General features: G+C 46.9%; 1 protein-coding gene across 2 annotated transcripts; it reads left to right on the top strand.

The window, feature by feature from the left end:
- The first annotated feature begins 6,354 nt into the window (after positions 1-6,354).
- Positions 6,355-15,232, top strand: CUNH8orf58 (chromosome unknown C8orf58 homolog). Of its 2 annotated transcripts, none has more exons than XM_069075689.1 (7): positions 6,355-6,694; positions 10,737-11,203; positions 11,654-11,800; positions 12,240-12,342; positions 12,524-12,636; positions 12,887-12,993; positions 14,435-15,232. In XM_069075689.1, the coding sequence occupies exons 1-7, from the start codon at positions 6,646-6,648 to the stop codon at positions 14,544-14,546; spliced, it is 1,098 nt and encodes a 365-aa protein (XP_068931790.1). In that variant the 5' UTR covers positions 6,355-6,645; the 3' UTR covers positions 14,547-15,232. The 2 variants fall into 2 exon arrangements, with proteins under 2 accessions (XP_068931790.1, XP_068931791.1); XM_069075690.1 differs by having other exon boundaries at positions 6,377-6,694; positions 10,819-11,203.
- The last annotated feature ends 734 nt before the right edge of the window (positions 15,233-15,966 follow it).

Here is a 15,966-nt window from a genome sequence, read left to right as displayed (position 1 = left end):
ACCGGTCCTGGAATCAGGAGGACCTGAGTTCAAATTTGGCCTCAAACATTACTAGCTGTGTGACCCTGGGTAAGTCACTTAATCCTGATTGCCTCCAAAAGGGTGGGGGCGGCTAGGTGGTGCAGTGAATAGAGCTCTGGCCCTGGAGTCAGGCCGACTCAGACACAACACAAAACTAACCTTGTGCCCTTGGGCAAGTCACAACCCCAATTCCCTTGCCTTCCCCCCTCCAAAAAAATTTTTTTAAAAAGAGGGGAGAGGGTCATAGTTCAATTATAGGTTAGAGAGATACCCTATTATGATAGAATACAGGTCAGGTTTCTGAATAGGGTGGATGATGAATGATTTTTAAAAATAAGTTGTTTCTATGTGAAGAAAGGTTCTGTTCGGGAGCTCTTTGTACGATTAAGTCTCTAGGTCCTGGGGTGAGAAAAACAGAGGTTAAATGTTCAAGAGTTGGAGGTGGGATTTGAACCCAGATCTTCCTGAAGTCAAGGCCAATATTTTATCCACGAGTCAAAGCAGCCTGGGACTTGTTCCAGAAATTGAGACAGGTAGCATTTTTAAAGCTGAGTTATCCTGGAAGGATCACAACCCAATTACATTCAACATGCTGGTGGTAGAAGGAGAAATAAAGACATCTATCATTCAGTTACTCAGTTTGAGAAAATTTTTTGACAAATTTCAAACATCATAGTAATACCTCTGTTAAAGAAGATAAAATTTATCAACGCACTTCGCTCTTTACCACAAGTAGAAATAATAAAGCAGGCAGGCACAGGGATAGTTTTAGTAGAGAAAAAAGGTGTATGTGTGTGGGGGGGATGGAAGGGGAGAACTTGTTAGACTATATAATTAGTTACTTAAAGCACCATTCCAGGAACATAAAATATGCATTTGGAGACCTCAGGGGAGGGATGAAAGGGACGGGGGTGAGGGGGTGGGGAAGATGTGGAGAGAGGCAGGACTGCTAGGCAGACTCATGGCTAGGCAGGCAACCTTCAGACTTATCTGCAATTTTCACTACTCCTCTAGTCCTTACCCAAGCAGCTATGGAGTCTAGCCTTCCATCCGGGAAAGTAGTCAACTCTTAGCCTCCTCACTGAAGCTGGGATCCATTTGAAGGAGGGTGATCCCTTAAGGACACCCACTCCCCTCTTCAATCTCTACATATACCCTAAATAGAATCAATCAGAGCTGGCCTTACAGTGGGATTTCATGTATCTTCTATTCCTTTCCCCTCCTCCCTGATTAAAATAAATCACTCAGGCCTCCTTTTTGATGTCTGAATTTCTAGCTAGCTAGTAGATCTCAATGCTAGGACTTAGCTCTTGTCTTCCTGACTGTAAGGTTAGCCTACCATCCTTCCTTTCAATTAAAATTAGATGGGCCAAAAAAGAGTTTTAGTAACAATCTCTCCAAGAGACTCCAAAGGCATTAAGGTATTGTGGGTTGTTCTTTTTTTTTTATGCATCTAAGGATAGCTGCCAGATGGTGAACTAGTAAGGCCACCAAGCTGATGAAACAATGATTTCAATGAGTGAGATTGAACAAATTATCCTTTCCTGAAAAAGGAGGCCCTCTTCCAAATTTCCTCTTAAGAAGACTGGATGTATGCCATCAGTTCATGACTAATGCATCTGCGGTTAGAGGCCTAATTCCAGTGCACTAAGCATTTATTGATCACCCTGGGTCTATGCCTTTTAAGCATTAGAGAAGAATACATGAAAGAATCCCTTTCCTTAAGGAGCTTACCATCTTTTTGAGGAGAAAAGACAATGAAACAGAGCACAGTATAATATACATATTCTATCCAGATGACTGTGATCTCCTTAATGTGGAATTCCCCCTAGTGATACAGATGGCCACTCACCTGTACCTCTCCATTCCGTGCAGTTCCCATCTATGTTCTCCCATAAAATCTGTACTGGGGGGTTCCAGTGAAGCACCAAAGTGCTAGCGACCTTCCCAGAGTCTCAAAGGCACATTCCACTTCTTGCCTCTGTATGTCCTCCATTCCTGAAATGTACTCCTTCCTTCCTTTCATCTCTTAGGACTCTTCCTTCAAAACTCACCATAATGATTTTCCTGATTCCTCCTAGCTGCTAGGGCCTGTCCCCTGAAATTACCTTATACTCATCTTGTTTAAATTTTGTGTGTACTTATACAGGGTATCCTCAAAGGCTTAAGCTTTAACAGCTTAAAACTACACCCAGACTTTTGGGACACTGCACCTCTGTATAGGCTGTCTTCCCAGATGGAATTTAAGTTCCTTGAGAACAAGAATGGTTTTATTGGGGCGCTAGGTGGCGCAGTAAGTAAAACGCCAGCCCGAGTCAGGAGAACCTGAGTTCGGTTCTGGCCTCAGACATTTAACACCCATACTCAAAAACTAGCTGTGTAACCTTGGGTAAGTTACTTAACCCCAACTGCCCTCCAAAAGGCAAAAAAAAAAAAAAAAAAAGAATGGTTTTATTTTTGTCTTTTTTACCCAATGCATGGCACATATGTTTATTAAACTGGTGAAGGAAATGGCGAACCACTCCTGTATCTTTGCCAAGAAAACTTAAATGGGGTCATGAAGATTTGGACATAACTGAAAAATGACTGAACATTTCATAGATACAGATCTATATATATCTATCCATACAATATATATGTACACACACACACGGATATATATACTCAGAGTGAGTGACTTGCTCAAGGTAACACAGTCAACATGTATCATGGTAGTAGGACTTGAACCCAGGTTTTCCTAAATCCAGGAACTCTCCATTACACAGTACTGCCTCTCCTATATGTTTTGGTGATTCTATCTATGTATATGTGTATACACATATGTATTTATAATCTCAAGCAACATCCTCTGGAGTTGTAGGACCCAGTTTCAAATCCCACTGGTGACCTTGGGCATGCCACTGTATTTTCTACTCCAGACATCTTCCCAGGCTGTCTCCCATGCCTGGAACTCTGTCCCTCCTCATTTTGGCTCCTGGCTTCTCTGGTTTCCTTCAAGACTCAATTAAAGTTCATTTGAGAGGGCTGGACACCTCCCAGCCCCTTCCAAAAGTCATTATGTAGACTGCCCCTGTTTCTGAGTTGTTATAATAGTAGTTCATACCTGTCTTCACATGTCAACAAGCATTTATTACATCCTAAGGAAATGGCAAATCACCCCAGTATCCTTGCCAAGAAAACCCCTAATGGGGTCACGGAGAGTCGGAAGGGACAACAATAGCAAAAACTGTGCCAGGCACTGTCTAAATGATGAGAATACAAAGAAAGCTAAAACCATGGTCCCTGCCCACAAGGAGCTTATGTTCTAACAAGGGAGTCAACCTGCAAAAAACTGTGCAAAAGAAATGTATACAGTGTAAACGGCAGGGAATCTCAGGGAAGGCACTAGCAGTGAGGGGCCCTGGGAAAGGTCTTTTGCAGAAGGTGAGATTTAAGGTGAGTAGTGAAGGAAGTCAAGGAAGCTGGGGGGAGGGTGGTGAGGAGGAAGGGGGGTGAGCAGCCACTGGAAGCTGGGAGTAGGGAAACAGTATGGTGCAGAACAGCAAGACCTTTGCTGCTGTGTCATAGATTATTTGAGCAGGTAGGTGGCGCCATAGTGCCCAGAGCACAGGGTTTGTCGTTTAGAGACCTCACCTTCCCCGGTTCAAATCTGTCCTCAGACATTTGCTATCTGTGTGACCTTGGCCAAGTGCCTTAATCCTGTTTGCCTCAGTTCTCTCATATATACCACCTTCTCTCCTGGAGACCTGGACTATTGCAATAGCCTGCTGGTGGGTCTGCCTGCCACAGATTCATCCCCACTCCAATCCATTCTCTGTTCAGCTACCAAACTGACCTTCCTATATCACAAGTCTGTCCATGTCACTTCCCTATTCAGTGAATGCCAGTAGCTCCCTATTACCTTCAGGATCAAATATAACATCATCTGCATCTAAGGCCCTTCATAACTTGACCACTTCCTACTTCTGCATTACATTTTGCTGCATTACAATGCACACTCTGCCACCCCAATTGAGATTTTCTTGGCAGAAATACTGGAGTTTGCCATTTCCTTCTCCAGCTCATTTTACAGATGATGAAACTGAGACTCAGAGGGATTAAATGTTAGTGGCAAAGGCAGTCAAGCATTTCCACTTTCTATCATACCACATTACTTCTCAGGAGATGAATGAATGAGAAAACATTTAAATGCCTATGTGATAGGCACTGAGGTAGTTGTTATTGAGTCATTTCAGTCATGTCTGACTCTTTGTGACCCCATTTAGGGTTTTCTTGGCAAAGATACTGCAGTGATTCACCATTTCCTTTTCTAGCTCATTTTACAGCTTAGGAAACTGAGGCAAATAGGGTTAAGTGACTTGCCCAGGGTCACATAGTAATAAATGTATCAGGCTGGATTTGATCTCAGGAAGATGAGCCTTCCTGACTCCAGTCCAGGTCCTCCATTTTGGCACCTAGCTTGCCCTCCAGGAGTTTGTATTCTAGATCAGTGGCTATGTAAGGGAGTTTTAGACTGGAGATTCAAGTGATTTATGAATGGACCCACAAGACAGTCAACCACCATGCACTTTCCACCAGCAAAGGAGTATGGATTTTATTTCTGTTCTCAGAGCAGGAGCAAGGTTAGGTCTTGGTTTATTGGAGAATGACAGGATTAGAAGTGAAGCAAGATGTGGGGAGATCTAGGTATGTCCCTGGAATGTTCATGGGGTGAACTTTAAACAGCAAAGAAGTAGGGGTGTGCCTTGAATTTTTTCATTTGGGCATTGCTGGGAACCATTCCTAGGTCAAGAAGGTAGTAAGAGCTGGGGGTTTGGGGTTTGGTTTGGGAGAAGGAAAGGAATTAAGGGGCAAGGCCAACCAAGCCACTCCAAATGTTCCCAAAGAAGATGTCTCCCCTTTTTCCTTAGCTTGCTAAGGAGCCATGGTTGTACTGAGGGTAGGGGAATCTTTGGTCTTTTTTCACTTCTGGAGAAATTCCGGAGGGGGTTGGGCAGGTTAGAGGAAGCCTGTCTGAGACAAAGCCTGTGCCGGGAGACTGCATTCCTGCAGGTCCTGAGCTTCCTGTCTTGGCTGGCCACATTCCTGACCCGTAGTCACCGCTGACACAGCTGGGCCCCTCTAGGAATCTATTCTCACATTCCCCAGATTCAGGGCAGGAATTTTACAGTCCCATTCTCTCCCTTATCTACTTCTGAGGGATTTTCTTTTCTTCTTTCCCTTTCTTGAGAGGACAGAGTGAACTCTGTTCTTGACTCAGGTATCTTCTCTCCCTCACCCACTCTAACAATCTTCTTCTTGGAATGGAAAAGGGAATCTTTGGAGTCTAAGTGGAATGGAATGGAGAGGGAGTGTAAGTGGGACTTGGGGGAGGTCTCTCTGTGGCTTCACCCTTAACTTATAGCTACAGATTGGGGGTCCTTGCCCATGTTTAGACCTTCTGGCTTTAGACTGGATCAACTGCAGCACTGCCTGGAAAAGACATTTCTTCTCTCTCCCCAGTAGGAGCTATTTATCTCAACCCAGGGGAAAAGAGGTGGAGTGGAGTTTTGACCCAGCCTACAAATAAGAATAATGTTTTGCATATGTGTATCAATCTCAATTGATCCACACCACATTCCTCAGAGGGAGGCACATGTTATCATTATCTCTGTTTTCTAGAGTTAGGTCATTCCAAACCTGGGTAGATCCGAGACTAGCAAGTCTTTTGACTCTGAAGAATGACATGAAGACATTTATTCAGGTCATCTGGTAAATGCCTGTTTTGTGCAAAGACCAGCGCAGGAGCTAGAGGGAAATATGTCTATGTATTACTCTCTTGGAGGTCACAACCTTTCCTCTAGAACCACAAGGAACCCTAGGCTGCCTTCTCTTTATATTGATCACATCTCTTTCCTCAGTTATATTTAACTTGGAACTGTAGAATCTAGAGGTTAATGGGATAGTCCAGCCCTCCTGTTTTACAGCTGGGGACATTGAGGCATAGGGAGAGGACAGTGGATAGGGGAGTGTGATTGGTAGGTTCTCCTCCCTTACTTAACCCCCTCCTGCTCCCGCCCCCCCTCCCAAGCTTCGGGTCTGGTTGTCTGGGTTCCAATTTCAGTCCCGCTTTCATCTGGTTGAGGGGCTCAGCTTTCTGGCGAGCTGAGGGAGTGGGAAACCAAACATATTTGGTTTGATCGTCCTTATCTCCTTAACCAGCCAGGATTAGGCAAGAGGGCAGGAGGGGAGAACAGGAGTGTTTAATCCAGCGCCCACCTGCCTCTCTCCCCTCTTCTGGTTCATTCATCCATAGGCACCCCCCCTCACTCCAGCTGTCTCGGGCTCACATTTCCTCCACCTGTCCCCAATCCTCCCCTTAAGCCAGAGGGGACCTCAGCAGTCCCACTGCAGTTCAGTGAATTCGCCTCTCCCTCCTTCCCCCAACCCTGTAGTCCTCCTTCTCCTCCCCACCTTCTCCCCCACTCACCCTCCCCCCGCAGCCCTCCTAGGCTAGGAGTGTCCCAGGGCCGCGCCCTGTCCGGGCAGCGGGGCTGGGAAGGGAGTGGGGGCTCCCGGCCGGCGCTTGGCACTCTGTCCTCCTCCTGGGCTGCAGCTGCGCCTTCCGAAACTCCGAGCCGGGCCATGCTGGGGAGGCGGCGGGTCTTCACCCTACAGCCGCTTGGCCGCGAGGGTGAGTTACTAAGCGGCCCCGGCCCCAGCTCCAGGGCCGGGACTCCGAGCGGGCGCTGGGATTTTCCCCTAGCTGTCTGCGCGCTGGGCGCGCTGGAGAGCTCCTGCAACACTCCTGAGGCGGGGGTCTGGAGGGCGGAGGCGGTGCCCTCACCTCCGGCTCCTGTCTTCCCTTCCGATGGGGCTTTCTCCCCAGGCGCGTCTGGAACCCTGTCCCCTTCCCCCCAGACCTTTTACGAGCTTCCCTCCTCCGCCCAGGGCTCATTCCCGAGGTGCCCTGTGCCACGCCCCAGAACCCCCTGGCCTTGGGACTGCCACTGTGGACCCAGATTTCGGATTAGACCTACTTGGATTTATTGGGGCCAGACCCCTCCCCTCTTTTCTTTACATCCCACCTTGATGCACCCCCACCCCGCTCTAAGCTTTAAATTTTGCTTACCAAACCGACCTTTCCCCTGACCCCAACTTAACTTTGTGTAAATTAGAAAAATAACTCTGCCCGCTTCGGACTAAAAACCCACCCACCCTCATCTCCCCTTGGAGGGCCTCTTATATAAGATTAGGAATTTATGGTTCCTTACCGATCTGCACTACTCCACGCTCCCCTCCCCCTCGGTTCCCGCCCTTGGCCTTGAGACCTTGTGGGCTCCAGGGTTTTTCACTTATCTAAATAGCTCTCACAGCGCTTGATTGTTTGCAAGAGCTTTCATTCTGCTTTCATGGCACCTCTCACACTTGGGGCTGAAAGCATCTTTTGCAGCGCCCTTTTTCCCCATCCCGGCAGCCCAGACCTTCCTACCTGGATGAGCAAACCATCTCCAATTCCCTCCCCGCCCCCACCCACCAAGCATTCCGAAGCCGTCAGGGAAGAGAGGAAATCTTAACAGTGTATTTTTAGAAAGGGCTTCAAGGATAATTGTATGTACAGTATACATACTGGAGATTGGGGGGGGGGGAGGTAGAGGGAGGGCCAATGACTCATGTTTTGGTCTTACCCAGAGGTAATGTTTGTAATGGGATTCTTTCTATAGCTATGTTTTAAACATTCCAGCTTCAATTTATTGCAAGCCTCTCTTGGAGTCTAGTGTGGCTGGGTTTAGGCACAGGACCTGGGTTCAATCCAAAGCTCCGAGGCTCCCTAACCATGTGACCTTGGACAAAGCACTTAGTGGCTGTAAGCCTCAGTTTCGTCGTCTGTTAAATGAGTGGGTTCACTAGGTGATCTTTATTGTCTGCTCCAAATCTGTGATGATTTGATAGGTATATAACATATGCTATATGTATGATATGGCACATATCATACATATAGAATGATAGTATAGCAATAACATACAGTATATATAGTATATCATACATATAGTATAGTATAGACTGTGCTAGCTCTCTGTTTATAGCATATATCATACTGTAATACATAATCCTATGGCCACTAAGCATCACAGGGGATAGAGCACCGGACCTGAAGTCAGGAAGAGCTGATTTCAAGTTGTGCCTTAAGACAACTTACTTTGTGATCCTTAACCTGCCTGCCTCGGTTTCCTCATCTGTAAAATGTGGGTAGTAACAATAGCACATACCTCCCAGGGGATAAAATGACACACTATTTGTAAAGTGCTTTGCAAGAGCCTCTTGTTCTTGTATCTGACTTTTTGTGACCCTATGTGGGGTTTTCTTGGCAAAGGTACTGGAGTAGTTTGTCATTTCCTTCTCCAGCTCTTATAAACGCTATTTATTTTTACTATATTCTGATACCTGATCTCAGTGTGGGAGTGACCCTGAACTAGGAACTCTGTCATCTGAGGACCAGACAGCCCAATGTTGATTAAGTGATGAGTTCTTTTATTTTTTTGGGAGGGGGGAGGGCAAGGCAATTGAGGTTAAGTGACTTGCCCAAGGTTACACAGCTAGTAAGTGTTAAGTGTCCAAGGCTAAATTTGAACTCAGGTCCTCTGGACTCCAGGGCAGGTGCTGTATTCACTGCACCACCTAGCTGCCCCCAAGTGATGAGTTCTTTGATTATAGCAACACATGAAAACAGTCCTACATGTAAAGGGGTTTCAATTTGTGGTCATTCAAGGGAATAAATACATCTTTGACATATTAAAGTATGAATTAATTTGCTCCAGGGTCACACAGCTAGTAAGTGTCTAAGGCTAGATTTGTACTCCGATCCTCCTGACTCCAGGACTGGTGCTCTATCCACTGTGCCACCTAGCTGCCTGGGGAATACCTTAATTTAAAGGGAGACAACATAGCATGGTGAAATGGCTAGAGGTCCAGCTTTGGAGTTGGCAGTCCCAGCCTTAAGTTCTACCACCCACACATAGGTAGTAACTGACTTCTCAGATTCCCCCAGGCAGTTCTCTATGGCTGTCAGTCATAGATTTGGATAAGATTTTTTTTTAAAAAGAAAACGGGCATAATCTCAGTGGTGTCTAACTGAAAGTAGTGATAGTCTTCTCATTATCTTGGATGAATTTTTTTCATGGTAGGCAGTATAGGTAGTCAAAGGATACTTTGTTCTACAAATGGTCTAGAGACATTTGAGAAATTTGAAAGCCAGTGCCTTACACTGTGCCAGCTCTCTATAAAGGAACTCAAATGAGGAGATTTGGGATCCTAAAGTCGGCATTCATAGACCTGTGGGTGAGACTGACTGGTCTCTTTCTCCTCAGTTCTGTACAGGGCTGGTGAGAATTTGGTGGAAGTTCATGAAATCTATTCTCAGACCCCTTTGGGGATCTGTGACCCCAGGTTAAGAACCTGTGATTTAAAGCTCCGGCTAAAAAGGCCAGTGAAGTTTCTCCTTCTTCTAGGGGAAACCCTGAACTCTACACTCTTTCTCCCCCTCTCATTCCGGTGAATAAAAGCACTTTAGCTACAATCTTGATTTGCTCAGCTACTAGCATCTCCCTCCCCCAAACCGGGGCATCTAGATGGTGCAGTGGATAAAACAGGAGGCAGGAAGACTTGAGTTCAAATATGACCTCAGACATTTACTAGCTGTATGACCCTAGGCAAGTCACTTAGCCCTGTGTGCCTCAGTTTCCTCATCTGTAAAATGAACTGGAGAAGGAAATGACAAAGCACTCCATTGTCTTTGCCAAGAAAACCCCAAATGGGGTTATGGAGAGTCAGAAATGAATGAAAAACAACCCCAAATTACCTTCTATTTAGAATATTTTGCATATATTCATGCGTATGAGTTGGTGCTCCCAAAAGAATATAAACTCATTGAGGGCAGGGACTGTTTAAGTTTTTGTCTTTGCATCCCCAGAGTTTAGCACTGTGCCTTGCAGATAATAAATCCTTAAAAAGTGTTTGTTGATTGATGTAATCCAATCTGATCCAGCAAGCATTTATTAAGGACAGAATATAAACAAAGCACTGGGAATATAAAGACAAAACAAAAAACAGATCCTGTTCTCAAGGAGTTTCCATTCATCATTTTGGACAACTCTGTGTGTGTGTGTGTGTGTGTGTGTGTGTGTGTGTGTGTGTGACAGAGACAGAGAGACAGGAGACAGGGAGAGGGAGGGAGAGGGAGACAGAGAGGGAAAGGAAGAGAAAGAGACAGAGAGAGGTGGAAGAGGGAGAGAGACAAAGACAGAGATAGAAAGGGGGGGAAGAGGGGAGAGGGGGAAAGAGAGAGAGGTGAGAGGGAGAGGGAGAAGGAGAGGGGGGGAGAGAGACAGGAGGGACAGAGAGAGAGAGGTGGAAGAGGGATTGGAGAACTAGGAACAATGAAAGAAAAGGTAGTGAGTTCCCCATTGCTGGAGGTCTTCTGGTGGAGGTCGGTCAGTCACCTTGGAGATGTTTTAGAGGTACTTGCTGTTCACCTTTCATTTTGACTTTGTGACCTCTTAAGTCCCTTCCAGTTCTGAGATGCTTCGATCTCACTTGACTTCTTCCTAGTATTGCCTTGAGCAGTTCCTCCCTCGCCCACTCCTCCAGGGACACACCTTCCTGTGGGAATGTTGTTTGGGCCAGGAATCTCGGGGGTGGGAGAGTGTATGGTCTCTGATGCTGTCTTTCCTTGGCAGATGGTGGTTGTGAGGAGCTTCTGGGTGGCTGTGTGGTGCTTGGTGCTAAAAGCATCTATCTTCGTGTGTATGACATGCCCAGGGTACCCTCCACTGAGCCCCGGGATGGTGACTGCATGGTGAGAGGCTCCAGAGAACAGCCTTCAAGGGACTCTGGGGTGGAAATGGGGGGAGAGGAAAATCTTCCCACTACCCCCTCTGCCACTGCTTGGAGCTTGGAGCTGGGTGGGACACCCTCGATGGCCCCTGTCACCATGGAACCCCCTGCAGACCTGGACCGGTTCATGGCCAGCCAAAAACTACAGCAGGTGGTGGCGAGGTCCTGCTGGCCTCGATCTTCATCTACGACAGTACCCAAGTGTTGGCAGCGGAGTGAGCAGGAACCTGAGGTGTCCCCAGAAATAACTGGAGATCAGAGTGTCACCAAGGCAGAGGCTGGCTCACAGCCCAGCCCAGCAGAGTCTTTGGTGAGTGCTGGCCATCAGACCAGAAGAGGGAGATGTTAGGAGAGAATTGCCAACTGAGGAGGGTATGGGAGAGACCCCCTCTCCCTATGGCCTTCCTGATTCCCACCTCTTTCTTCCTGAAACTTTCTTGGGGTGGAGCTTGCTCTCAGGCATTTCCTGATCCTAATTGGTAGGTGTTGGCATAGCTTCATGACTCGACAGGTAGCTGGAGTTGTTTGCAGCCTCCCCAAAGAGTGGGTGGGCAGGGGCACAGGTTCATCCTGATATTGGCCCAGGCTGGGTGGTGGTGTGGGGTGGGCACAATGCTGTTTGGCAAGGGTGTTTTATCCAAGGCTTGGCTCCCCACACCCTCATTCTCCCTTCCTTTCCCCGAAGCTGTGACTTTCTAACTCCTGGGGGCCCAAGGAGAAGAAAGCAGATCTAAGCACCACACCCTGCTATGTCCTACAGGTAGTGAGCTCTGAGTCTGATGCCTGGGCTTGCCTCCCAGGTCAGGGGCTTCGATACTTAGAGCACCTGTGCTTGATCCTGGAGAGAATGGCCATGATCCAACAGCTTCATCTGCAACTCCAAGAGCGGTACCAGCAGATGCCAACTGTGAGTGAGGAGTGAGGACCCTGGGACCTGGGTGGCAGGGCATATGTCAGGGAGGGAGGTGGGAGAAGCATGGCATGGCTGTGTCCAACTCTAGCTCTGGGTAGGAACCTATGTTATATTAGAAAGAGCAGCAGGTTCAGAGTCAGGGGAGTCCTGGCTTTGAATCCCACTCTTGCTACTGATTAGTTCTGAGGCCTTGGGAAAGTCACTTAATTTTGAGCCTCTGTTACCTTTTCTGTAAAACAGGGATAATCATGCCAGTTGAACTTACCTAATAGGTTGCTAAGAGCGCCAGTGAGTTAATGTATGTATAAACCATCCAGTACTGTATAAATGCCAGTTATTAATTGGGTGGGCAGGCTGGGCTTTGTCTGACCAAGCAGTGTTGGATTGGGTTCCTTGGTCAATGAGGTCACAGATCTGTCTCTCCTTGGTGCAGGGCATGGAGGAGATGCAGGAGAACTCATCTCTTGCTCCTTTGTACCCTCTGTCCTCCTCCGTGTTGGGGCCGCAGGGATTTCAGAGCTCGGTGGAGAAGACAGGTAAGTGACAATTTGTAAACATGTTTTACTTCCTGGTCCCCTGAAACTTCACTTGCTGTTCATCTGCTCCATGGAAGGTCTTTTTGGCTTCAAACACCCATAATCCTTCCCTCAGGTGCCTTGATTAATCCAGAGGCTTCCTCTTCCCTGCCCAGGTTAACCCAAGCCCCTTTCTTCACAGTGGAAGAGTCAGCTCTGCCTCGACGGGCAGAAGGGCACAGTGTGAGCACACCAAATTTGCTGGAGGCACCAGCAGGGGCTGCCCACACAACCCCATCCTATAGAAGGCACAGGGTAGGTGCTCCATAGTGATAGGAGCAAACCAGTGGGGACTGGAGGGCCTGGGGACAAGAAGGTCAATATTAGGAACCCCTTGTATTGGGGTATCAGGAATGGGCGGTCCTGTGGGGCCAAGGACTTGTGAGGAGACAATGTTGGTGAGGTTCTAGATCTGGGGAGGGTGGGTCCTCACTGGGCATTGTGAGGGTCATCTTTACCACAGTAGTTGAGTGGGTCGTAATGACTTACCTTTTCTCCCATTTAGAATACTCTTTCCCATTGGAACAAAGTCAAATCTTTGCTAAATAGGATCCGATGGAAGAGCCCTCATGCCTCTGAATCTTCTCTTGCTCAAGACCCCCCTGCTCCCAGGTAAGTCTTAAAATGGGAACAGGGATCAGTTGGACAATGGACATCTCCTGGGGTTAGAAAGGAGAGTAAGAGTCTTAGAGGAGCCAGGGTACTTGGAGTCCACAGCCAATCGCTACTCCTTCCAGAGCATGCTGCAGCTAGAAGGGACCTTACAGATTGTCTGAGGTAGCCCAGCCTAGTGACCTGAGCACTGGTCTCAGGAGTTAGGATACCTAACGAGCTATGTGACTCTGGACTACTTCTCATGTATAAAATGAGGATAATAGTAGGCCCCTTACTGAAGAGCAAATGTAAGTCCATCTTATAGACGAGGAAACAGAGTCAGAGAATGTTGATGATGATTCGTGGTTGTTGGTTCAATGATTTCAGTTGTGTCTGACTCTCTGTGACCCCATTTGGGGTTTTCTTGGTAGACATACTGGGGTGGTTCGCCATGTCCTTCTCCAGCTCACTTTACAGATGAGGAAACTGAGGCAAACAGGGTGGCACTCTACCCACTGTGCCGCCTAGCTTATGATGATGATGATAGTCTGAATATTAATCTTAAAGCATGATAGTAGGACATCAGCTTATTCTTAGACCGTCTAAACTCCGTTGAGTATATAATGAGAAGAATGAAAGTAATGATGATGAGGATGGATCAGCAAGGTGATACAGTGGTGAGAGCCCTAGGCCTGACATCCGGAAGACCTGAGTTCAAATCCAGATTCAGACACTTACCAGCTGTGTTATCCTGGGCAAGTCACTTAACCTGTTTGCCTGTTTCCTTATTTGTAAAATGGGGATCATCATAGCACCTACCTCCCAGGGTTGCTGTGAGGATCAAATGAGATAATAATTGTAAAAAGTGCTTTCCATAGTGCCTGGCACATAGTGAGCTCTGTAAAAATGTTAGCTATAAGGATGATGATAAGACACTTAGGTAGCACTTTTAAAGTTTATAAAAGGCTTTATGTATATCCATCATTGAATTTAAGACTCATGACAGCCCTGTGAAATTGGTTCTAAAGTGAAGTGTCATAATATGATTCCCCATAATATGAGGAAGTTGAAACTCACAGAATATCATGGTCACATAAGTGGTTTCAGAGGAAGGTTCTGAATCCACTACTTTCGAATCCTAAATCCAATTCTTTCTATGACTCTCCTGAATCCTTTGGGGCTGAGCTAGGACTAGAATATAGGTCTCATGACATTCACTCCAGGATTTATTCTATTATAAAGTGCTGTCATTCAGAATGACCCTTGGTTTATAATTTTGTGCCTCAGTTTCCCTTTCTTGACAACAAGGATAGGGACTGGGCACAGGGGTGAGAGGAAAGTGAATGTGTTACAAAGTTCCTTTCCCCCATGGCTTCAGTGACATGCTGAACAGATGCTCCCAGGTGAAAGTATTGCAATTGTTTCTTTCTCACCTGATACCTATCTCTTTTCTTCACAGGAGAGATTCAGAGGAACTACCAGAAGGTCCCCTGCATCACCCCCAACAGAGAACCTTTATGCCAAGTTTGGTGGCAAAGAAACATCGAGCCAAGAACTTCTCAGTCTATTGAATAGTCCTACAGGCCAAAGTTCTTTCTTCTCTGACCCTGGCACATCATGTGTGGGGCAGCATCTCCTCCATGCAGCAGCCTTTACCTGGGCTTAATCTGTTCCTTACTAAGATGAGTAGCTTGGAGTGGGCTCCATGGTTCGAGAGCTGGATCTCTCCCCTTCAAGATCTCTGGAATATGGGGCTTTTGGACACTTCATGGAACCATGATTCATTCCATCAATCCTCTACTGATTGAAACCCTTATATAACTTGGTGTACTCTCTTCCTTGCATTACCTGATAGCCCTGTGACCAAGGTGTTGATGAATCTCTTTGACCTTGGACAAGACACACAGTTTGTCACTAGGGCTGTCCTTGAAGCCTTTCTAGCTTGGTGAGACTGACCAGATCTTGGGCTCCACTTCCAGTCTTCAAGATTCAAGGGTCAAGTATTAAGGTCAGGATGAAGGGCTGGAGGAGGACTGCAGTGGAGGTGGGCTTCTATGGACTGAAATGTCTCCTGCCCAAGTGCTTACTGTCTTAGCTTTTGGCCATTGTCAGAAATCCCTAGGACTGTACGATGTGAACTAACTTATTTGTTGTGCCTTTGTGTGAAGCATGTGTGGTGTTACGACCCGACAGGCCCTCTGAGTCCTGTTGTAGATGTGTATTTATATGTAATTATATGTAGACATGTTTATATATACACAGGTGTCAGTGTGAGCTGGCTGCTATAGCAGCCCCTGCCTTCCCGTGGGGGTTGGTTAGACTTGGTTTTTGAGGTGGGAGAAGAAAGGGAGCTTTCCTTCACCATTCTGGAGAGACCATAGCTCAATTCAGCAAACACACACTTATTAAGTGCTCACTCTATGGAACCTTGGGTCCTTGACCTGTCCTGTTCAGGTGACTATCCTCATGCAGCACAGCATCTCCAGAGTGGGGACCCTTCAAGTGAGGGCATCACAGCCCTCTTTGGAGGCTCCCTTCAGAAATGGGAGGGAACATGGATAGAAAGGCACAGTAGAGGCAGTGTGGTACATTTGGAGATGGAGGATGAGGACCTGGGTTCCTTTACTACCATTTTGATCACGGACAAATCGCTTGGACAAGACCCTCTGGGTCTCCTTTTCTTTATCATTAACATGAAAGGGATTGAACTAGATTTCGCAGAACAAATCTCCTTAATAAAAGGATTTGTTCTGTGAAGCTTGAATTCCACCGCAGGGCTGCACTTAAGGACCTAGAGGCCCCAGGTTCCCCACCCCTGGACTAGATGATTTCAGGGGGCCCCTTTCATCTCTGGATTTCTAATCCTAGTAAAGGGAGAGGGTGTGTTGTGGGTGTGGGAGCTCTGGAAGAGCGGGGGTGATGTCTGGCTGAGGAGGGTGATGGGACTGCTTGGGATGGAAGAGGGGTAGTATATTTTCCGTGTTCTGTGGC

Source organism: Petaurus breviceps, unplaced genomic scaffold, assembly GCF_028583685.1.
Source record: "Petaurus breviceps papuanus isolate PSGF00001 unplaced genomic scaffold, PetGlider_PUasm1.0 90919, whole genome shotgun sequence".
In the NCBI taxonomy this organism is placed as follows: domain Eukaryota; kingdom Metazoa; phylum Chordata; class Mammalia; order Diprotodontia; family Petauridae; genus Petaurus; species Petaurus breviceps.
Note: the sequence above shows the minus strand (reverse complement) of the source record. Positions and strands in the feature narration are given on the sequence as shown.